Consider the following 24863-nt stretch of genomic DNA (forward strand, 5'->3'; position numbering starts at 1 on the left):
TGCATCCTCCCAACCACACTCCCTACATCAAAGTTAACATCGACAAGAGACACTTTCTTCAAATTCACTTTATGATTTATGGGTCCACTTTTGGCCTTCTGGAATGAATAAGCAATGTTAACTTGCATCCCACCATCACTCTTGTGAGCTTTCTGTCTGGGAATGTGTTGCTGCCCAGACAAGACTGCAGTTGAACCAACCTGCCACCACTTTGATAAGACATACTTTATTAGAGATTCATAAGCTGTTACTAATGGCTTCATAAAAGGCACAGTTCACTAGCATATATTACTGCAGACCAGACAGCTTATTATTATGTGAGAAAGTGATTCATTCTAAAAGCTCTCACATCTGCTGTTAGGCATGTTAAAGGAAATTGTCCTAGAAAATAAATATATATATGCTTTATTTACTTTAATTGAGTTAGATGAGTAGATGGATACTGTACCAATCACAGTCTGAAAAATGACATGAGGCTGGAACCTGAAGGATTGCTTAGCTTAGCTAAAGGAAACAGCTAGCCTGGCTCTGTCCACAGCTACAAATACACAGACTGACACAAGCTCACTAACAAACGCATGGCATGTGGTCTGTGATGTTTGCATTCAGGGCAGAAGCAAAGATAACTGGAAGCTGAAAACATGACAGAGCCGACCAGGGTTAGGGGTGCTGGCTCAGGTGTGAGCTGACCAATCAGAGCAGACTAGGTATTCGTGAGGAGGGCCTTAAAGAGACGGGAGTGTTTTAGACAGAAGGTGAATTCAGTGTCGCAGCAAACTCATGCGTTTTTGAGCATTAAATCATGTAAGCCTATTCTAGCAGTAACCAAACAACAAAATTAGGAAAATGAAAATAAGCATAATACTTCTCCTTTAAATTGTACACACTAAGAAACGTAAAAACATCATGGTAGTAACTTCCTAGGCCTTGGTTGTCTGACAACATCGGAGTAACGTCAAGACTGTAAACAGTCTCTGCACCCCGCCACTGGTTGTCAAGTTACAGCACGAAACCCACTTTTTTTACAGTTCTGTGTGTGTACAGATATGATGTGTTAAATAATACGATTTGAAGAGCGTAAGGCTATCTGTCTCCCCTCTGTTTCATTATGAGTCATTATGCTCCATACATAGCACAGAGACACAAAAGTGGTATTCTCATCTAACCTTCAGCAAATGGGATTAAGCTTATTTCCCAAAATGTCTTTTTATTCCTTTTATAAGTTGTTTTTTTCATTCCAGTTGTTCTGCAGCCTATTGTAGTATACCAGTAGTCCAACTTTCCATTTTAAGGGTCTGTTTAATATTCATAAATCCACTGGTTGCAATTAATACACTTTTTACAAACATCCCTTATGAAAATAATACAAAAGATGTGTTCAGTGTTTGTAGAAGCACAACTTCGTGCTTATTAGAGCAGCCCTCACACAGATTTTATGCCGTAACTGTGTTTGTGTGCCGGAGTTGTTGTGCATTTCTTAATGAGGGCAGGGACACTGAACTCTGCTGAGGACAAGTAGTATATTTAGGGTGCTTTTGATAACAATGACATTAAACAGGGGGCAATCAGGACAGCAGAGGACATTTTAACCCAGCAGCGTCACATGTGTTGGCCGTGGTGGAGTCGCTTAAGTTTGTATGTCCACTGAGACCCCTGAAGCACTGGCTTCTTCTTTTGTTAGTTTCAATGCCAATTGTGTGACTCTACTGGGAGCTCAAACATTATCTTCTGTCAACAATGTCATATTTAGAAGAGTTTTGATGTGAGCCAACCAGCACCGCCCCCTTGAATCTCAGCTGTCGAATCCAAAGCCTAAAGTGTCTCAGTGATACCAGTGACATTGAACTGGGGACATTCATAATAATGGAGAGAAGACGGTGCTAAGCTTTGAGCATACCATGTGAGTTGATGCACTAAGCCTTAAGGTAAGGAAAATAATACTGTTACATAAGCTTAATGTCCCCTGAGGTGAGCTCTGTTCCCTTCTCCCTAAGTGTCACTTTAAAGTGTGTGCGTGTGTGTGTATCTGTGTGTGTGTGAGATGACCGAGGTCAAGACCCCAGCAGCAACGTCAGAGCATGGTAAAGGGGTTTTAAGTACGCACATGTAAACATAATGTGTCGACCCTCAGTATGCCCTTTTTCGGTATTATGTAGCATAAAATGTGAGTCAGTCCAAATGATCTGAATCATCTCACCAAAGTCTTTGTAGAGGTTGTGACTAAAATGTTAAAAAATAAATCCACTCTCTTTCATAATAGCGAGGAAGCAATAAAAAACTAAGCCGTCGTCCAATTAAGCTGGTAGGTATTAGAGCTCAAGGTAAACTGTGACTCCACTGAGAGATAAATAAAGCTGCGTGTATAATTACTTTGTTGTTCCTTTCCATGATGCAACTTTCTGATGTTTCAAAAAAGTCTGTGCCTCCTCTTTACAGAAAATTAATCATTTAAACCGAAAGACGGCTTCCGTTTTCCCAGCACATCATCAGAAATGTGCTTTAGTTTTTCAGATTGACAGTGTGTCTAAACAGGAGGCGTAGTGTGAGCTGCACGATAACAGAGTAGCAGCGTCAGTCCTCCATCTGTGTGTCTACACAGGATGCATTAAGGCTGTGGACTGTGGGTCATCCGCATTGTGGTAGCAGTCTGAACCTAATTGACAATCACTGTACTTATGCAAATAAAATTGAAAAAAAATAGACTTGTCTAAATAAAGAAGATAAAGATAAAGTTGAGATGCTTTCTGTGTAGCCATGTAGTAACACTATAAATAAAAAGGACAGACATGTGGCTCACGTCAATTAGCCCAAGTCATTTTTACTTGGGCAAGTTAATTCAAGTCACAGGTTGTGTCAAGTCAGGTCGAGTCCTCAGGCAAGTCAAGTCACTTTTTTTCCCTACCCAAGAGACTTCAGTCTTACCAGCAGAGTCTGGTTAAAGAAAATACAGGATCAGGTGATAGTTCCTGTCAACTAATGATATTGACAAATGTATCCAACCTGTTCAAAACATATGATAATGAATTTAATCAGTTTATTAAGATTCACAGAAATACTATAATCAAACAAAAAAAATGGCATACATTTTTCCTTAATTAATTTCTTTAGGCAAAATTCTTAAGTCAATTATTTTCTGTCAGGTCAAGTTGACTTGAAATGGAAGGACTCAAATGACGAGTGGGTCATTTCGACAGGTTGAGTCACTTTGCTGGACATTTCCAAAGGTGACTCATTTTGGATTTCGCAAAATGTGGTGTGGGGGGTTTTTGCAGTGGCATTTCAAAGGTATCAGCTGTTCATCAGTGTTTGAGTGCTGTGACATTTCCCTTAGGAGAGTCTGTCAGAAGGGTTGGAGTTGATTTGTATCAGTGAGTTTAGATCAAGAAAGACATTCCTTCCACAGGTAAGGCGAGACTATTTCATACATAGCACAGTCCACATCAAAGAACCGGAGCGGTGCACAGTTTGACACATCACTATGGAAGAGTATTGGGGCCAGGGGTTGAGGAAAAAATGAGAGGAGGAGGAAGACATTTTTTTTTTTATTATGGACTTCAAAATGAGAAAAAAGTTGAGAAGTCGAGAATAAACTTGACATTTCAGGATTAAATTCAACCTTTTGAGACTATATGCTTTAGTGTCTCGTTGTTGACTTGAATTATGTTAAGATGTTGATAACTTAATGATAATAGTATGATACACATATCAATTCATATCAAGTATGGCGTTACGTCACTTCAAAAACTCACCTTTAACATTACACTCCAAGGACAAAGTAATGGCAGAGACCGTAGGCTCGGGCAGCTCGCATAGCTGTCAGTTGCTCCCCTAACAGGATTTGATGGACCGGAAAAGTTGACTTTATTCTCGACATTTTAACTTTTTAACTTTTTTCTCAACATTTCGACATCTTCTTGCATGATGGAAATAGTTTTTTTTCCTCAACCCCTGGCCCAAATACTCTTCCGTTCATCATTATCTGTGGGCTGGAGACCAAATTTTTACAAGAAATGAAGTTTTTAGTGTCTTCCTGTATTGTATTATGTAAATTTTTCTGTACTTTTATCACAATATCAAACATATACCATAGTGTATTCATCAAGGGATACTGGGTAAGGAAATAATCTACAAAGGTCTAAGGAACACACTCATTACAGGGTTGTAAACAGTACAACAAAACCACTGAGTCAATGTGGTTGAATCTCTATGCAAGATAAATCAAAGTGTTTCATACCTCGTCTGTTATCTGTCCCCCAAATGTCACCCATGTACCTAGAGGGAAGAGAGAGACATTTCATTGTTAGAAAACACTTCAGCTCTTTCTGTCAGTGTGTTTGAGTGTGTGTTTGTGTCTGACATCCTGAGGAAAACACTACTAATACCTGAGATGTGACACCACTCGGGGAAGGCTGTCAAGTTCCCAAGAGGAAAATATCAGCTTAGTACTGGGGGATCACCTCACCAGTGTGAGTGCTGTCAGTCTTCACTGATGCATATGTGGACGACCTTGTGTCTGCTGTCCTTCCATGATTATGTCTGTGTGTGTGGGTGTGTGGTGTGTGTGTGTGTGTGTGTGGGTGTGTGGGTGTGTGTGTGTGTGTGAGTGTGTACTACATGCCTCAGAGTGTCATGCAAACAGTGCTGATAAGCAAGACAAAAAGGCTAAGCCATGCCAACCAGAGGAAACACGCCATCCTTGGTGCATTCCCTCGCTGAATTATGCATGTTGCTTTGTTGTGGCACGAAATGTTTCCCATTCAGATTATGTCAAAACGTTTTTTTTTTCTCTAAAACTGTCCTGCTGTGCCAGACAGACAGAGAGAGGAACACCTTTTTTACATCACAAATGTCTAGTGCTTATGTGTGTTCTGGGAGTTGCAAGAAAATCTGGGCTGCCTGACAAGATATGAGACGGTCTGTGTTGCAATGCGTTTGAAATTTGGCAGGAGAGGACCAAGGACATTGTCACCACATTTTTCATTTGTCATCTGAGGTAAAGGGAAATTCTGAAAAATGGGATGTTATGAATTGCTTGTGTACCTACAGTATGACAGTTTAAGTACATTCAGTAAAAACAGTGCATTATAGTCTGACAGATACTGGAATTAAAGGCAGATACTAATATCAGTATATGAGGGAAAAAGAAAAGATACTACATTGATATATTAGCAAATATAATGAGAAACTGATACTTCAGCTTTGGTGTTTCCACTTAAACTGCTGATTTAGTTTCTTTGAATTTATTGTATTTCGACTGCCACTTCAACTGCAACATCAACAGTTTCAACATTTCAACATGTTAGCATCGAGCAAACGTAAACGGTCATTTTCTTTCTTAGGTCAGTATGATCGCTATTAGTATTATAAAGTCAGTACATATTAACCATCCTTCTAGAAATGTCTGTCGTCAAATTGAATGATTCTGAGTGAACTGTAAGTAAAAACAGAAAAAAGTTTTTTCTGTAATACTAAAATAACCATAATTAATAAATGGTAAATGTTTACATGTATTGATCACCATTAATTGGCCGTTTGTAAGCAAATCGTAGTCTGACATTAAAAATGAGTCTCCCTGTGTTGCCTTTACAAGCCTGTGAATGATTTGTTTTAGTTGTTTAATGCTGCTGGACTTTTTGTTAATGACTATAGTGACTTCATGCACGCCGCTAACAAAGAGCAACAGTTCTAATTGCTATATTGTACATGTTTATAAACCTACAATTGCTAAATAACTGGTTTATATATTGTTAAATCTTTCTTAACAAAGATGTAACTATTAGTTGGATTTAAGGAGCCTACTATAGTTTGACACTAAGTTTTTATTTTTACTTTAAATGTATATTGGTTCCAAATATTGGTTACTAGTCTTTTATTCATTTAATCCCTTCAGGCCAAATGACTGCTCTCTTCTCGCTGTTTCATCCCTGTGTGGAATCCTTCTCTCTGTCCGTCTCTCACTCAACCTGTGCCCCAGTGCCAGACGAACAGACAGTTCCTCCACTGACTCTGTCGACCTCCACCGCTCGACTGTCAGAAAACAACAGATGCACCTCAGAGACAGAAGACAATGAAACAGCACTTAACCATCTGCTCATCTGAACAGACGGGATGAACAGTGAAGCTCATTACTCCATACATTGCAATACCATCAGCTCCCCTGAGGTTTAACTTACAGATGACACCCTGAGGATAAGCTGGATCTGTTGGTGCATAATGATGATCTTCACTAACTTAAGCTGCACTGCAACATGCCCCATCAGCAGAATCGTAATCGAATTTCTCCAGCGTTGGGGGGGGGGGGGGGGGGGTCGGGGCACAGTAATTACAAGTTGCTGTTATCAAATATGCAAGATGTTGTTTGAGTTGATGATGTTTGTATGTTATTTCCTATCCACAAATGTATGCAAAACTAACAGCCATTTAAAACCACTGATATGTAAAATGAAAAACTATTTTAGTCTTATTGCATTCAAATGTTCTGCTGAGAAATCTTGGGTCCCGGCATTCATGTGGAACTGACACAGTCTTCAATGGTGTTTGGGTGGCTGGCACAAATATACCCTCCGAAGGCAAGCAACAGCACTCCCCGCTGGCAGTGGCAACCCACAGCGCAGCAAAAAACCTTGAGGTCTAGGAACGTGACAAGCAGTTCAAGACATCCCCCTGGCCGCCATTTCCCACAGATCCCAATGAGATCGAGCACCCTCGAGATGTCCTGGAAAGAGTTTGATTCATGAAGGCCCTAACCATGGATTGGCCTTGGTTCTCATCCGTTGAAGCATGGATACAGGACCTCTGGGGGTGTCCTTTCGTGTCTGACACCAAGCGTTAGTGGCAGATTCTTTATGTCCTGTGGGTTGCATGGTGGACGCGCTTTAGATCGGACTTGATTCAGCATATCGCACAGATGTTCAGTTGGATTGGGATCTTAGAATTTTGGATTGCCATGGGGGCCAATGTGAAACACATTTGGAGTTGGTTTGAAATGTGATTCAAACCTTATTTCTAAAGATGCACCTTGGATGCTCTGGTCTTATGGGATTTCAAACTGTCCTTCGTGTCACTTCCAATGCAACGGGCCAGTGATGTCAAATCCAGAGTCACAGAAGTGTATCGGAGCAGCTACAAGCAGACTGATGTAGGAGATACAATACTAAATAATAAATGTAATTAATCACTAGCGATTAATAACACACTCGTAAATGGGGCACCACCTCCGTGGTTTTATCTATTTGAATAATCCAAAAGAAAATAATCAAATCCGAATGGACAAGTTTAGCTTTGAACAGTTCAAATCAATTTCCAATCAATGTATTTAATTTCATATTCTATACACACTCTCATATTCCGAAGCAATGAATTCTACACAGTTCCATCGGTTCTCCATATTAAAATTTAATTTCACAGACAATGACAGACGGTTATACATGTTTATTAACTAAATTCAAGGTAAAAAAAAGAACTGGCAATTTAGACGAACAACAACAGATAACAGAAAATGCAGAGATTGTAATGAGTAAAGTAATAATGTTATGTGATCATGGGCAGATGGTGAAATTAAAGGTCGAGTTTTTAGCTTTCAAATATTACGGGAGTAATTTTTAAATGGTAATCCATGGTCTAACACACCGTGACACCGAGTAAGACACTCCCCCCCCCGCGATATCAAGTTTTCCGACCGCCAGCTTATGTAGTTTTAGCAACCTCAGAAAAGACTGCACTTACGCCCGAATATCCCTTCAAGCACAAAAGATAGAGATCAAAGCTTTAGACACCAACTCATTCTCACGTGTGTGAATCCAGCTGTATGGAGGTGTTCAGCCTACTTTGTCAGGGAGTCAGGAAGTCCTTCAGTTTTTGTTTCCTTGAGTGTTCTGGGTTTGACTGCGGGCTTGCCGTGTCAGTCCAATAGCCAAAGGGAAGTCCAGTACTCTGTGGATGAAACTCTTGCTTCACGGCCCAGCGGGATGTCCGCTTTGACAGCACTGGGGGCAGAGCCAGTCTCGGCTTTTGAGCACACAAAGTCTCCGTTTCGTTGAAATCCACTTGAACGGCTTCTGAAGCAGCCAATTACTGCAACGTCTTCATCAATGATGATGGTCTTAATAAAGCTTTTCTTCTTCGTTGCTTCGAGTGGTGGTTCTTAATCTCTGATTCAGTAAACTAATTCAACTTCTTGACTAAAATAACTATAGCTGAAACGCTGACCTGGTGGATCTTCCATTGTCACTTAAGACAAGGTGAATTAACTTAGATTCACTTCCTCTGAATCAGGCTGTGATACTTTAACGATATATTTAAAACAAAAATCAAAAGGAAAAGAATTTATTTCTGTTAAAAACTTTGATAAAAGTGAAGCATTTAAAGCAGTGATTCAATACCGCAAATGACAAAATTGGTTATAAAAATTAAATTAACAAGTTCATGATGATTCTGCGGAGATCGCTTGTCTTAGAGCTTGTCACAAAAATAAAAATAAAGTAAAGAGATTATACTTTAAAGGAAGAATGTGAAAAATAAAAAGAATGTGATTTAAAAGAAGAGGAGAGAAGAGGAGAATAGAGAAGAGTACGAGATAAGAAGAGAGTGAGGGAGAGCCTGTCTGTCTGTTTTATTATCCGTCTGGCAGGCGGACCCAGAGGGGCGGGATGACAGCGTCATTTCTTCTGCGATATTATGAGTTTAAACTCACAAGACTTCATTAAACTAAACTATTGCTTCTAATGTTTCGAGATCGTGTTTCACCTTGCCAAGAATTTCACCATGGCTTAATAGGTGGACGTTGTCTGCATGAAAGAATATGACATGATTAAAATCACTTATCATTCAAGAGAGGTGAAACTTGATCACACATAAAACACTTAAATGTACAGTAGAACTGAGGACTTATACATATTCCTCCCACTTCTAGCTTAATACTTGTTTACAGAAACATGTCAGAGACATTTACTGATATATAACAAAAGTTTTAAAGAAAAAGATCTTCTGAAAGTCTGTTCCAATCACCAGGACTCTCCAAAAGGGAGGGGCTGGGGTTTTACCCCAAACCAAACTCATTAAACAATACAACTTTATCTTGACTTAAAAATAACATAGAGAAATGTGGAAAACACCAGTTTTATGATATCTCCTACTGTTCCTTAATTTATTCAAATTAAGAAGACGAGATTGTATTTTATTGGTTATTTTCAAACTTGTCTGAACTTCGGATGAGTACAGAGACTGCTGTTGGATTGGAATGTCACAAGCACAGAACAACACCATCATAACTAATGGTTTGATATGTGAAGGGGAAGAGCAAGATTAGGCCCCCCAGAGTAATGTTTCTCTGGAGGCATCTGTCCATTTCCAAGAGAAAAAGACATAAACCAGCAGCCATCATTATTTAATTTACAATTCCATATCCATTCATTATAACACATCTGTGTTAGAAAACATTTCTCCTTTCTTCTGATGTGTAGAGAGAAGACTCCTTCATGCATGACCTCGATTGACCAGAGAAAAAGGAGTGCATCTTCTTTTCAGGGGAAAAAAAAACACATGTGTTATCAGTTGTAAATATCTAAAAGAGGTCTCCGGTGACGCATTCATCCAAAGGTTTTATAGCAGTAAAAACAACGTCCTCCTTGCTCGGTGAAGGGGTAATGGGGCTGCTAGGCACCTCACTTGAAAACAGTCAGCTTGGGGGTGAATTGAAGCTTAATTGGCGAAGTTTCAGGAGCAGGACCACACCTCAACAGCACCAACTTCAGCATTTCTATAAATAACCACCTGACCCTCTCATCTGCTTCGCTCTCGTATTCTGCACCCCTCCCCCCCACCCCATTTCTCTCTGTCTGTTTCTTCTTTCTCTCCTCTCCTTCGTAGGTCCATGAGGGGGTCCGTCGCTGCCCGGGAGCGGCGGCGGATTCTCTACAAGAATCCCCACAACGCACTCGAAGAACACAAAAGAACCAAGATCTTCGACACTTCGTTTTCCTTTGTCACTAATAAATCCTTAAACGCATCTCGTTGATGGTGTGGTCCTTGCTAGTGAAAGAGTAATTAATGACAGAAACAGGGCCTCTTTGAGATGCAGAGATGGAGGACACGTGTCCCTACACTGACATGAAAGACAACACAGGGAACAAACAGTCCGTTTAATGTCCTGCTGAAGTAAATTGTCTGCTCTGCGACTTGACGGTGTGATTGTTTGGAGGGTAAAACGATGGATCTCCATTTCCTGTTCTTCTGTGTTGGAAAGCCACATCATCAGCGTACATAGTTACAGACACCTACTCCGTAACTGATGCCTTTCTTTGTCACCACAGCAACCAGGGCTGATAGGCTGGTGATGTCTAGACACAAAAATCCGATCAGATCGCTCACAAACAACAGTCTGCCTTAAAGATCTTATTTGAGAAACAAATCTTGTATAATTGCAAACTGATCTGTGTGTGTGTGTGTGTGTGTGTGTGTATTTTCAATCGGCCCTTTCAGCCGTCTCTAGCACAGTGGAATTGTAATCACAGCTAACGACGTCCACTTGCAGCTTTGAGCTTTGTTCCTGAGCTGGAGGCTGACAGCATGAGACGAACACCCAGCGGAGCTCTAATGTCAAGGCCACCACTCTCAATGGCTCAACTGAGTTTTTTTCTGTTTGATGGAAATTAAGTCCCTGCGAGGGCTAAACAGATATTCCACTGCTGGTGGAAAGCGCTGGCAGTGGCATTTGGTGATGCCGAAAATCAAGAGTAAATGTGATAACCTTGCAGTGCTTTTTGATTTCATATCTTGCCATTTAGAGTGACATTTCTGCTTTCACACATGTCAAGCACTTCAATTGGGCGGTTTAAAGAGAGAAGACAAACTGACACGAGTCCAACAGTACAAGGCATAAAAACAGGACAGAAGGAGTAAAAGGGAGAGAAAATGGGGCGAATAAGGGATGTGAGAAATAAATGAGTTACCAAGTAGTAAATTTGGCAAGAGCTGTCATTTATGTTTTCAGCTTTGTGTGAACCTGATTCTTCACTCTTGAATCCGGTTCTGTGCCTGGCAGCCTGATAGATGGCACACATTTAAATGAAATATTTCTCTCTGGTGTCTCAGTTTAACTGACCTCCTAACTCTCTTTCTCAGCATTTTTCAGCTCATCTGCCTACAGACAGAAAGGCTGAATCATAATTTTTCTGTTGGATTAATTTCCAGCTCCAATAAAGGGGCGCATTAAGTCTGCAGGCTGGTTATGCTTGAGGAGTTTACAGTAGGTTTATCCAGACGAGACACCCAAAAACGCAAATTATAATTTGGGTTAAATATAGAAAACTACACCGTCAACATCCAACAGACACATTTAGCACTATTTAAGCATATAAAACGCAGTTATTGATGGACTACATGGTGAGGAATCCTTTGAAATTGAACCTGGGACATCTTGGTCACGTAGAAATGCAGTGTCCTAAACAACAGACCACCAGAACGCCTTATTATCCTTTATTAAATGTATTTAGAATTAGATTTTTTTTGTCCAGGAATCTGTTTGAATCTCGTTTTAGGGAGGAAAAGAGCCATAAAGTTCTGTAAAAGGGCTCTTTTTTTGATTTGACAGGATCTGAGCAAACTGGTATCACCAGTGTTTGAGTTGAAAGTCAAAGATCCTGTATGGCACCTTACTGCATATATTCACACAAACACGAATAAAATCTCTCTTTCCCTTTGCACCTATTTTCACTTCTGTTACATGCCCTCGTCTCCTGTACTGCCTCTTCAAGCTCTATTGATTTCTTCCAAACAATTCTACTTCAGTCGCCTCCGTCTGCGCTGTTATATCTATATCTGTTTCTGTCTGCTCTTTTCAGCTGCCGCGTACAGGGGGCGGACAGAACATTATAAACACTTAAAAATCAACACAGCATAAAAAGAGTGTTTCTGTTGTTTGTTTTTCCTTGCACGGTTGACAAAATAGCAGTTAGAGTGCGAATGAACAGAGCATAACAAATGAACAAAGTTTGATTTTTCACAACAGAAACTGAAAATCATATTCAATTCAGCAATTTTTAAAAGGCTTTTGCATTTAATTGCATCATATCTTACACTTGTTCATAATGTGTGCATGCTGTACAACTTGTAAAATGATCAACCACTACGGCTGGACTGATAAAATGATATGTAACGCAGTGTATAACTTTAAATCTTAGGCAACATTGATCCTTCTAGATTTCTACTTCATCTACAGAGGAGAAGAAAGTCAAGGGGAGCACAACAAACATCTTGGATTTTTACTTTACTGAGGGTTAAAAAGAGTGGACAGTAAAAGGAGGCTGAAGCAAAGACACAGGGACAAATGGTGAAGGGTGTCTGATCCCCTTAGTGCAGCGAGGACACGTAATGACATCAGGCTGCTGAACCACACGGCTGAAGATTTTAGAGGATGAGGTACAAAGTAGAAAACAGATGAGAGGAGAGCAGGTGCATAAGAAGTAGCGATAAAAGCAGTGTTCAGAAACACATATGAACACACAGACTAATATAGTGTGTTTCAGCTGCACTGTACATGAATTTTGTGTATTCGAGTACACGCCCTCAGCTAACAGCACACTGTCTGGTTGAATATTTTCAGCTGTGCAGATTTCAAACACAGTTTTATGAAAATTGATGGAGAATCCAAAATATGTTCCAAGGTTTTGTGCCTGTGGGGGTAGCTAATTGGCCAGCAGGTTAACTGCCTTGCTGGCTGACTTAAAGACCCCTCTTGCTCCTGGGCACACAGAGCACATGTGTTTGAACATTTCTGTCACCTGTATCACGTTTATGCTGTAATTAAGTTAAGAGCTGCTTTTATAAGATAACATTAAACTCAGCAGCCTTCCCTTCTGCTCCTTGTTAAAGTACACCGACAGCAGCTGACAACATTCCTCGGCTCCTTTAAAACAATATTATGTAGAAACTGTCATTTTGCATAATTCGACACCCCAAACAGTTTCTGAGTGTGACACCGCTGTTGTTGATACAAATCCCATGTCTGTAACAGTTTGTCAGACGTAATGTAGGTGCGACTACAAACAAAACTCTTTGCATCAAAACAATGTTATGCATTGACAACTTGTACGTTGAAGTAAATACACTATGTTGCCAAAAGTATTCACTCACCCATCCAAATAATTGAAACCAGGTGTTCTAATCAAGTCCATGGCCACAGGTGTATAAAAGCAAGCACCTTGGTATGCAGATTGTTTCTACAAACATGTGTGAGAGAATGGGTCGCTTTCAGGATCTCAGTGAATTCCAGCGTGGTACTGTGATAGGATGCCACCTGTGCAACAAGTCCGTCGTGAAATTTCCTCGCTCCTAAATATTACACAGTCAACTGTCAGTGGTATTATAACAAAGTGGAAACAATGGGAACGACAGCAACTCAGCCACGAAGTGGTAGGCCACATAAAATGACAGAGTGGGGTCAGCGGATGCTGAGGCATATAGTGCGCAGAGGTCGCCAACTTTCTGCAGAGTCAATCGCTACAGACCTCCAAACTTCATGTGGTTTTAGATTAGCTCAAGAACAGTGAGCAGAGAGCTTAATGGAATGGGTTTCCATGGCCGAGCAGCTGCATCTAAGCCATACATCAGCAAGTGCAATGCAAAGCGCTGGATGCAGTGGTGTAAAGCACTCCGCCACTGGACTCTAGAACAGTGGAGACGCATTCTCTTGCTTGACAAATCGCACTGTATCATCTGTCAATCTGATGGACGAGTCTGGGTTGCCAGGAGAACAGTACTTTATCTGACTGCATTGTGCCAAGTGTAAAGTTTGGTGGAGGGGGGATTGTGGTGTGTGGTTTTTTTTCAGGAGCTGGGCTCGGCCCCTTAGTTCCAGTGAAAGGAACTCTGAATGCATCCAAGCATACCAAGAGATGTTGGATAATTCCATGAATTGGGATGTCATTTAAGTTCATATGCAAGTCAAGGCAGGTGAATGAATACTTTTGGCAATATAGTGTTAAACACTGAAGTTATTTAGAAGTTGCAGAAACAAGTGATGGGGGGTCAGAGTGGCTGAGACAGAGACATAATTCACCTTGTTACAAGACACTGTACCATCAAAATTATGATAAAGTATCACTGGGAAAAACTACATTGAGTGATGGACACAATGTTGATTTACATTTGTGATTAGACATATTGCTTAAGTATGTGTGAATAGTCTTCTAGTAAGAACATTCTTTACTTACAGGATCGTTTACGTTTCATAGACAGTACGCAGTATATACTGAGTGAGTATGTAGTAGGCAGTACGTTAGTATGTCATTTCTAACACAGCCAAACAGGCTGTAGTGCATGTTTGTCTCCTGACTGACAACATGAAGAGGTCCATCCTGCCAATGTCATCTCTACACTGCAGGACTGCAGGAAAATGCATCAATAGACAGCACCGCATCAGTGAAGCAAGAGTCAAGACAAAATATGGACCTGGATGGTGTTTGGCATGTGTGTGGTGTGAGGAAATGTCTGCACACAGAAGTGTTGATGGTTCTGATAACACTGATCACAAACTTCTGCATGCATTGTTTTGATTTCCAGCAATTAAAATGGCTTTGCTGTACAAACACACAGACACTCTGTTTATTCCAATTTTCCCACCCAATTAGCATCGTTGGAACCAGTGTGTGTGTTGACAGCACAGTGAAATCACAGCAGACCCCTCTGCAGTCAGTCTGTTTTCAGGGAATTAGGAGATAGTGAATTATCTGCAGCAGCAGGCTGCCTGTGCTGCCATCGATGACTTCACCAATCACTCCACTTATCAATTAATCCACTCTCCAGGAGGATTATGAATCTATTCAGTTTCAATTAACTGGTGAGAGGTTTTTGCCTTGAAGGCAGAGAAGCTTGTTACACAGTATGTGACATTTTCACATGCATGGAAATTGGACTGATATTACATTGAGTTTTGCTGGAATGTGAAAATAGCTTTTTTTTATTGTTTGTGGAATGGAAATAGCTGATAATGAAAGGTCAATCAGAATTCAGCTATTAGACTGATGTACAGAAGATTGCATTTTAACAAGAATACAGTCAATTTCAGAGCGAGTATGTCAGTCCTGTCGCCAGGAAAGAGAGGATGCAGTTCTGACTTTATAATCAGAATCAGAAATACTTTATATTTCCACGATGAGAAACTGGGTTATGTTACAGTTGGTCCTTCTAGAATAGAAATGTCACAAAGATATTATAAGAAATAAAAAATAAAACCATACAATCAAATATATAAAAATATGTCCTCAGAATTAACAAGTAAAATAGACTAATACATTTAAGGTTATTGCTTTTTTTCAAATTTTACAGTGCAAAGAGTTTCTGAGTCCAACACCACTGTCATAAATACAATAATATAAAAGCAATCATCTGCAAATGTCTGCAAATGTTTTTCTGTTTGACCTGTACGACAGACTGTCTATCTGTGTGTGTGTGTGTGTGTGTGTGTGTGTGTGTGTGTGTGCACGTATGTTTGAAAGCCCTCTTGATCTTGCCTGAGCACAGAGCTAACCTTCATCAAACCTCTTTTAACCAAATAAGCTGCTCTTACCAACAGCTGTTCATGGAGAGAGACAGAAAGTGTGAGAGATGGAGACTGTCAGGATAACGGCAAAACTACCAAGGCAGGAGTCAAATCGTTCCTCTTCATTTTTCCTGTTCACATCTCATCACCTCTCCCCTCCCTCCCTCCGTCCGTCCGTTCAGTATGTGTGGAATACTAATTCATCTGACTGTTCAGATTCTCCTCAAATTAACCCAGCACAGAGAGTCAGAACTTGTAAGAAAATGTGAGGCAGGAATCAATACAGCGATTAATTCCTTAGCTACACATATTTAATGTGTGTATATGAGTTATAAATATGAAGCGGAATAAATTCAGCATGCTGAACAATTTAACAGACTGGAGAGAACCAAAGATCCTGCACTCAATCAAAATTCAAATTTCAAATCGAGAGGAATATGTTAATAGACAGAGAAAGCAAAAAGTATGGACGTGATCACTCCTTCAGATATAATGGGTTAGTCAGCTGGTGACTGACTCAAAAACTGTATCTTCTGACTGAGTTACATATAATGTGTAGCAGTCTTCACATTGTGCAGCCCTTGAAACACAAGAAGTAGTCATATAAATCAGAAATGAATGGCTCTTTAGTGCACAAAAACCGTGACGTAAGATTAAACTTGCCTTGCATACAAGGATTTAATTCAAAGTCAAACACTCACCATCCCTGCCTTGCTCGCGTGCACTTCAGCAGTGTGGATCTGCATCCTAAATGCTGTTGCAGAGTCAGCCAGTCGCTGCATGTCAAGGTCAATCTGCTACCTTACGGTTACATAACTTTTGGACATTTCATCTAAAACACATTCTGGGCTCTGGCCAAGTTTGCCAGTTTCAAAGTTTTAAAAGCAGCCTCGGGTCTTGAGTGCTCAGTGCAGATGTAATCCAGTCAGCAAGCATAATACCTCTCACAATGACATTTTTAGGAATTCTGAATAAACAACTCCTCAAACTAAGTAAGTCTTCCTTTAATGTAATGTTTTGATGCAGAAACCAGACGTCTGCTTCCCTCGTATGGGAAGGCTGTGGGAAGTCTGAACAGTGAGAATTGTTGAATTTCTGTGAAAAAGAGGTCTTCAGCTGATTAAACCATTATGTAAATGAAGCCGGTGCTGGTGAGACGGCGTTTCTCTCGGGGCACCATCACACCGTTCCAGATTGGCTCTTTAAAAAAGTGAGACTCCTGCGACGGTTTCATCTCCTGACTGTGCTTCCCACAGCCAGCGACAAATGGATACAAATGACTGAGTCGTGACTTAACGTGATTGAGTGTGTGTTTTATTAATTTTTGTGTCTACTACGCTGTCATTCAGGAATATGAGTTCGTGTGTGCTGCTGAATTTGCTCTAACATTACAGTTCTCATCCACAAACACAACACCTTCCTCTAACTCTTTGAAGTTAAACAGTGAAACACCATTTAGCACCCTGCTCTTTGCCCTCTCTCTTCCTCCTCTCCCCTGCCAGCATCATGTCTGCCCTGGGCGCAGCATGTGGCAGGCAGCTGGCATTATGCTGACCTTTTCTGCACCACGCAGCTCAGCCAGTTTGATTCAGACCTCTCAGTCTACTGTGCACCACCTGGGGCAGCGGCGCTCAGAGACAACCTGGGAGCCAGACATTACACAATAAAAAACTGAAGTTATAACATGGCACCAGAACGCCTTTTTGGATATAATCTACAAAAAAACAAAAGGGAAGACCCTTTTGGTTCAACTTTCTGGTGTTGCACAACTGTATTCAGCCAGCTGAGTACCTTTTAGATTGAAATATTCTTGGCAGAGAAAGATCATCAGCTCCAGGGCAAGTCTTTGATAAAGCAATGTAAAACTGAAATAACACAATTAAAATCATGAAAAGGGGGGGAAAGAACAATTTTGCGGTCACTGCTGCTGTGCATCATGAAGCTGTGCTCTCATTCTGTATTTATCTGCATGAATGAAAATGAGAAAAATTACTCAAAATGCCGGAGTGTTAAATGTAATTTGAAACAAATCATCTGATGTGCCCTTTGCAGAAACTAGGCTGTGTTTATGATAATCAATATGTAACATTAAAAATCTCTTCCACATATTCAGCACAAATGAAAGTGCTCTGACTTGAATAATAATAATAATAATTAATATAATAATAATTAATAAAATAATAATAATTTAATTTCTACAAAAATAAAGAGTATAAACCAGTAAAAAAAAAAAAACCCTCACCCCTGCCTCATGAAAAGTCCAGAATCGCATATATTCATATTTTTTATTTCAAAAGTGTAACTGATGCAGAAAAGTCCCCTCTAAACGTGTGTTTACTGGAGGCTGCAACCTTTCAGCACACTAGCGTATTCAAAACTAATTTAGATCAAAGTAATGCTCATACATAAACTAGAGCCTGAATGTGTTTTGGGGGCCAAAATATATATATGTATATATGCATATATACATATATATACACACACACATATATATACACATATATACACACACACACACACACACATATATACGTATATATATATATATTATATATAATTTCCCCGAACTCTGCTACCACTGCTGACCAAAAAACTGTGACGTGAGCAGAGTCTGTTTGAGGACAAGACTTTACAAAATGTCCTGGTGAAGGTCAGCCTCTCTAAGCCGGCTAAAGCTCACATCCCATGAGAACTTGAACTAGTTTTGATTCGATCCGATTTTCAGGATGGTGGCTGATCTGAGCCCTCGAGGGCCTCCTCTGAGCAGGGTGACGATGGCGTTTATCTGCAGGTCTGCTACTAACAGTATCGCTTTACATGTTGTACTTGTAATCTCCTCAACATTCATCATCCGAGTCAAGTTTTTGTATTTGATTCTGTGGAAGGTAGGCAATGTTTTGCCTCAACACAAATTCTGACTCTCTTATCTAAAAACCAAGGAGGTTTCTAGAGATGTGGAGAGGAAACTTGAGAAGATATTTGATTTATTTATAAATGATATTAGAGTGCAGCTACTTTGATTGAAACAGCGCGTGCAGATGCAGCAGGTTTTCCAACCAGAAATTGGATGAAAAAAAACTAATAAATATTTCAGTCACTGCGAACTTGAGTTCATGAAGATTTATATTTTCGCTAAAAGTTAAAAAACTACACTTTGATATCATGTATAAATTAAAAACATATCTCGTATACATATCTCATGCAGTGTCAAAACTGAGAACATAAAACTTCAGTACATTAAGGCATTTTCAGCAAAGCACATGTGAAATACGGTAGAATATTGATAGAAATAAAATAAAATATAAATAATGTTCCCACATTATTACAAAACTAAATGAATCTGTAAATCCTCACTATTCAGTAAAAATCCTTCTGTCAGTGTTCCTTCTCAGATATATATTTCACCACATTTTCTTCTCTTTTCCTGCACAAAGCAAACCTTACGTTTAAGAGCTTCAGTTTGGTCGCATCATAATGTAACAGAAAGGCCTTTTAAAGAAACGTTTTTGCCATCGGTGAACATCTGTGGCCCAAGTTTTTTGTGGTGGGCCCTGCACCGTTGGCACTATTTGGCCCTTGTCAGTGGCTTTTCAGCTGAGGGAGCAGTCGCAAACTATATCAGTAACACAAACTGGCTGTTCAGCTGAATCAGTGCAATAGAAGAGAAACACAAAAAGAAAGTGACAGCTCCTGGAGTCACTGCAGTATCCATGATTTCACCCATTCCCACTGCCATTTGCAACTTTTTGTTAGACATTCTCATTTAGTGGGGGCTATATTAGTGAGAGGAGTGTGAAAATGAAAGGCAAAAGCTGCTTCGTCATAGCAACGGATCTATGCATCATCAGTCCAGAGTCTTCTGGTTTCCCTTTTTGAATGAGGATTACAGACTACCGCCACCTGGTGGCATGGAGAGTTAACTTCTCAAACTCAAACAGAGAACATACAAGCTAGTTGGCTGTCAGCTTTGCGGTGTGTTCAAGTGCAGCTCTTTGGCCAAGAAGCAGCTTTCATCGCCACTTGTTCTTTGATGCTAGTTTGGTGTCTGGGCCGCTTGTCTGCAGGATGTGAACATACCGTTTTCCAACTGTCTGACTCTGTTTGTGTGTCCTACCCAGGAGAATGAGAACATTGGGCTAATATTTTTTGTGGACGAGAACAAAAGAGCATAAACCAGTAAACAGACACACACATACGCGCGCGCACACACACACACACACACACACCTCTGTTGTTGTTTGAGAGCTCTCCATGGTGACAGAAATAGGTATGCTGTATGTGTGTGTGTGTGTGTGTGCTGTCTTCTTCCCACTCTTAGGCTAAATATTGAAGCTGAGTTGGGGGTGGCTTTGACTATCTCATATGAAAAGTGAATTTTTACCAACAACCCATATTGATATGGCAACACACACACACACACACATACACACACACGGACAGACGCACACTTTACTACAAACACCTCTGCTGGAAGACTAACTAACGCTTGACTGGACAACAGTCAGTCATTTCAATTAAAAAGTGAGCTTTTATGCTTGTTTGTGTGCGCGCGTGTGTGTGTGTTTGCATGAAGCTATTTGAAAGGGGTGTAGGGGAATTAAACAGCAGATTCATTGTTTTAATAAGAAAACAGACTTATCTGAACAGATCAATTCCCAGCCAATTTCTCAATGTACTACTTTGACCGTGTTTTACCAAGTGACTCAATTAAATGTCTAAATGATTCAATGCAAAGCTCATCAGTCGCTTCTTCTAAGGACCTTTTTGTTGTCATATTATTTATTTAGTCCACATAATTGGTGTTGTTGCTTCCTAAGTAAGGCCTGCTGAAGGAGTGCATTATGGAATGTGAACCAGAGAGTCTACTCACCCAGTCCTAAGCAAGATACTCTGAGTCCTGATTTCCCAAGGTTCCTGCAATAACGGAGAAAAAAAGGAATCACATCTCTTGTAAATGTACATGTATTAAACCAAACAAGATCATTCAAACAGAAGATCAGTGCTGAAAGACTGAGAATTAGCTATTAATCAGACCCATTACAACCTCTACCTCGTATCAAAACTTGCATTTCGTTGAACTTTCCTATCTGTAGATGAAATATTGTGTATGCAGCAGGATGTCAAGGAGGCTGACAGTCGAGTGAATAACAAGCAGGCCTTTCAGTTTTACAAGAGCCTGGATGTGGCTTCGACTCTGATAAACACATGACAGCTTGACAGTGGGTCTGATTCTTCACTGACAGGAAATTGAATTTCACTCTCCTGGACCTCCAGGACTGACACAGTCAACCTCCTATCATGAGTGGAGGGAGCCGAATGAGCAGCTTATCTGCTCGTTAATGTTACTGTCCAATGTCCACGTTAGGGGGGAGGAGAACAAACACCCGACAGAATGATGGAGGTGCTACAGAAAAAACCTCAAGGCATCGATCAGACGAAATGGTGAATGCTAATTGAAACAGCGAATGCAGCATGAAAAAACAATAATGACAAACAAAATTAAAGCTTCTATACTGCAGGATGGAGATGAAGTGTGTGTGTGTGTGTGTGTGTGCTATACATACTGGATGCTTGTTATTAGCTTGCAAATGGCCTCATTTGCTTTGTCATTACCACCACATGCAGTCTCTGCAAAAAATTTGACTTTTCTTTTTTTTTTCAGTATATACATGCATCCCTAGGTACATACAGTAATTAGTCTATACTTCTAAAAACACATTAGAGAAAAAAAATCAGGCACATGCTGACAGTAGTGTCTATTCTACCCGGTCGGGCTTAAAATCCCCTCTTAATTAAAGAATTATTATTGTTGATGTTGCCATTTAAGTTACTCTCATAAACTATGTTGCTATATCTATAAAGATATATATCATATTTTGGAGATACAGGGCAACAGTAATATTCATTTGGAGACAAGTTTTTGGCCATCTGAAAAGTCCAAGTCTAATATTCAGCATCCTTTGAGCTCTGTTTTGGTCTCCACCAACACTTGAAGGAAAAATCTGGCTCTTTAGCTGCGAGTATGCAGTTGGAGCCTAGTCCTCCTGTCTTTTCTTAAGTGCCCTAATCTGTTAAATCAGCTGCTTTAGGGGCACCATTTAGCTCAGTTGGTAGAGCGGGCATCCCATGTACAGAGGCTTTGTCCTCACTGCAGCGGACCAGCGTTCGAGTCCCAGCCTGGGGCCCTTTGCTGCCTGTCACTCCCCCTCTCTCTCAACCTGTTTCCTGTCACGTCTTCAGCTATTCTGTCAAAAAAAAAAAAAAGCCAAATGGCCAAAAAATATTAATAAACAAATAAATCAGCTGCTTTAGTTGTTGTGTGGGCGCCTGTGTTTTCCGAAGCAAATGCATACATGTAGATTGGAATTCATTGATACTGACTCGGAAACATGGACTTCAACTTGCAATGGATTGCAGCATTGCAGTGACAGCTAACCAAAATAGCTGGCCATAAAAAAACAAAATATGGAGTTGAAAGTTGCTTGGCTTGGGAATGAGAAAGGCATAGTTCCGCTCTCAGATTACAGTCATACAGTAGAGTTTGTCCTTCCTGTCTGTTCCAGTGCTCTGAGGTAAATTGGCAGATCCCTGCCATGTCCAATCAAGCCTGAGGAACAGTCATTGTCCTGTCATGTCGGCTTCCTGTGAGAACGACATGGACTGATGACTAAACCGATGCTCGAGGACACACACACACACACACATAAACACACACACACACAAACTTTGAAAACCAACTTCTGAGTTTTGTGCAGGTGCAAAGCTAAAACCACAGCTCCTATTCATCAGCTTTTAGAGTACAGGTGACACAGTTTTCAGAAAATGCTAGGTCAGCACATTATGACTCGCTCAGGAACCTTATTTAGAGAGGATACTCCACAATTGATCTCAAATTAAAATCCAAGTCATCATTTTTTCATCACAAAGAAGTACAAGAAAGAAACCTCTGTGCTTCACACTGTGTACACAGAGAACAAAACAGGTGACCACAAATGCCGCAGTTAAAGTTTTTACAACTTTTAAAACAAGTAAAGCGGGACATACGCAATGCAGGAAATAACAGTTGTATCAGGACCTTCAAAATGCAGTAAACTAAAGGAGTAAAGATAACAAACTTTGACAAACACCTGATCCTTTATTTCACTGTAGAAACGCCTTTGCCCTCAACATCAAAAGATGGAAATGCACTGATTCATTCAGCTTTAAAACCTTTGCTAACTCTATTCTAAAGTAATTTGATTTTAATTCTATGCTCACACTCATCTCTAAGTTTGTATTAAGAACAGATGCACGACCTCAATAAAAGCATCAGATTTACAGGCTTGGCCTTGTGTATCGATTGAAGAGCACGTTATTCACAGCTGTCAGCAATCTTTCATTTTCGCCCACCTGTCAAATCCACTTAAGTTATTCATTGCTGACATGTCACCTCGGTATCCTTCGATATCAGAATAGTTAATCAGGCGTATAAAATCAAGCCACCCTGGGAAAATTGATTTCGGATGATGCATGAGATCCTCTGTAACCTATAACATATCCACTAAGGACACACATTTTGGACAAGGTGTTCTTCAACAAGTAACGAGCAGAGAGCGGTTCCTCTTTACAGAGGTTCAGTGGTTATATCTGTCTGGAAGTTGAATGTTTCCCCATGTTTACACCTGAGAACATGGGAAGAACTTCCATAATCTGAGTCCTATGTGAAAGTGAGTGGGAGACATTTAAGTGTTCACAGGAATGAATGTGAATGTGAATGTGACTGATACTCTGCCTTCAGCTTGAACTGGCCCCAACCCTCCCAGTGACCCTGAACAGGAATGAGCAGGTAAAAGAATGTATGAATGCAAAGTTATGTAAGGCCGCTTTTCTTGTCCTGTAAATATGACAACAGTTTAAAAAAGTTCAAAGTAAGGGCCTTCATGAAGTCAGGGCAATCTTTTGAATTTAGCTCATGGACGCTGAAGGCGCTGAGTCAGGCAGTGGATGCCCCGCCAGCGATTAATGATGATGTCGCTGTTCCCCGGGCCACGACCATGAGTGATGACACTCCAGGTGACCTCTAATTCAGGTCTATAAGAAAGGCTTGGCTGGAGTCGGAGCCGAGAACAGACAGACCCCCTAACGAAGCAAAAGACTGCACACTGTGGTGAGGGGTATGATGACTAACATTTATTTAGACAGATTACTTCAAGATCTAAATGGAGTGATGGTGGGTAATATTCCTGATGGAGCGTACATTCACAACAAACAGCAGCTGGGTTTACATCCAAAGAATTTCAAATTTCAAAAAAATCTGGAAAGAAACTGCAAATTAATGTTTGTTTCTGTTAAAACAATCAGGCAATTATTAGGACTTGGTTCACCAAGAGAGGCCGTAGGAGGCAGTTCTGTTTGTTACATTTGTTAATGTGAGGAAGGTTACTTCAGATTTTACATCAGAGCACTGGGGAGACTGCTTTAGTCTACGGAAACAACGTCTTCTCCTGCTCTATAAGTGGAAACATCTGAACAATCATGGGATTGAAACCATTGGTTCTTAAAGAGAGGTCCCTGAGAGGGTTGCATAAGAACACTAGCCGTTTTTAGACAGAGCACCAAGCCGCCAATTTGCCCGCCCTTTTGGCGGCTCGGTCCGCGGTTTTAGACAGAGGCCGGCAAATTGGGGGTCTGTTGTGGTCCGCCGATTTTCCGCCTCGGAGGGTACACTTATTTCTGCCTCGACTGCTATCTAAAAACGAGGCGGAAATGTGCCGGCCTCTGCGTGAGGTGGGCGGAGGTGTCGATGACCTGCACTGTAGTGCGACCCACAGCCAGGGAGTTTTAAAACCAGGAAACAGCTGATCACAGCAGCCAGTCCTTAATTTCACCCGCGGACATTAAGATGAACAACTGGACAGCCACTGAGATCCAGGAGATGCTAGCGTCTCCTCGGTCTCTGTAGCTGTTTGGTTGTGTTAGCTTGATGTTGTGTCGGAAAGCTAAGGACGGTCGCTACTTTCAAATTAAAAGCCCCCCCGCTAAGTTCGCAATTCTAAACTCCAATGGGGTGCAATGTAAAGCTCTTATTTTGGAGACAAATTCTATGTCACTGTCACAGCCCAACTTTGAGCTTCACGTCACGTCACATGCTTACGCCTACCTCAGAGGCGGCTTTTGGAAAAGGAGGAATATTATGCCTCCGTTTTAGAAAGACAGGCCGGCACATTGCCGCCCGTACCTTGGAGCAAATGTGCCGCCTTTTCCATCTAAAAAGGGCTACTGTTACAAACTGTTTTGGTCATGGATTTACACTTTCAGGTGTTTCAATTATGATCTATTATCTATT

General features: G+C 40.6%; 1 protein-coding gene across 4 annotated transcripts in view; it reads right to left on the minus strand.

The window, feature by feature from the left end:
* Positions 1 to 24863, minus strand: part of kcnab1a (potassium voltage-gated channel subfamily A regulatory beta subunit 1a) — a 132928-nt gene that overhangs the window by 22338 nt on the left and 85727 nt on the right. For all 4 annotated transcript variants that reach the window (XM_030394769.1, XM_030394786.1, XM_030394794.1 and 1 more), the window contains 2 exons: positions 20409 to 20452; positions 4235 to 4272 (listed from right to left, as the gene is read on the minus strand). In XM_030394769.1, coding sequence (XP_030250629.1) covers positions 4235 to 4272; positions 20409 to 20452 — 82 coding nt within the window. The remainder of the gene's footprint in view (positions 1 to 4234; positions 4273 to 20408; positions 20453 to 24863) is intronic.

This window comes from Sparus aurata, chromosome 2, assembly GCF_900880675.1.
Source record: "Sparus aurata chromosome 2, fSpaAur1.1, whole genome shotgun sequence".
NCBI lineage: Eukaryota > Metazoa > Chordata > Actinopteri > Spariformes > Sparidae > Sparus > Sparus aurata.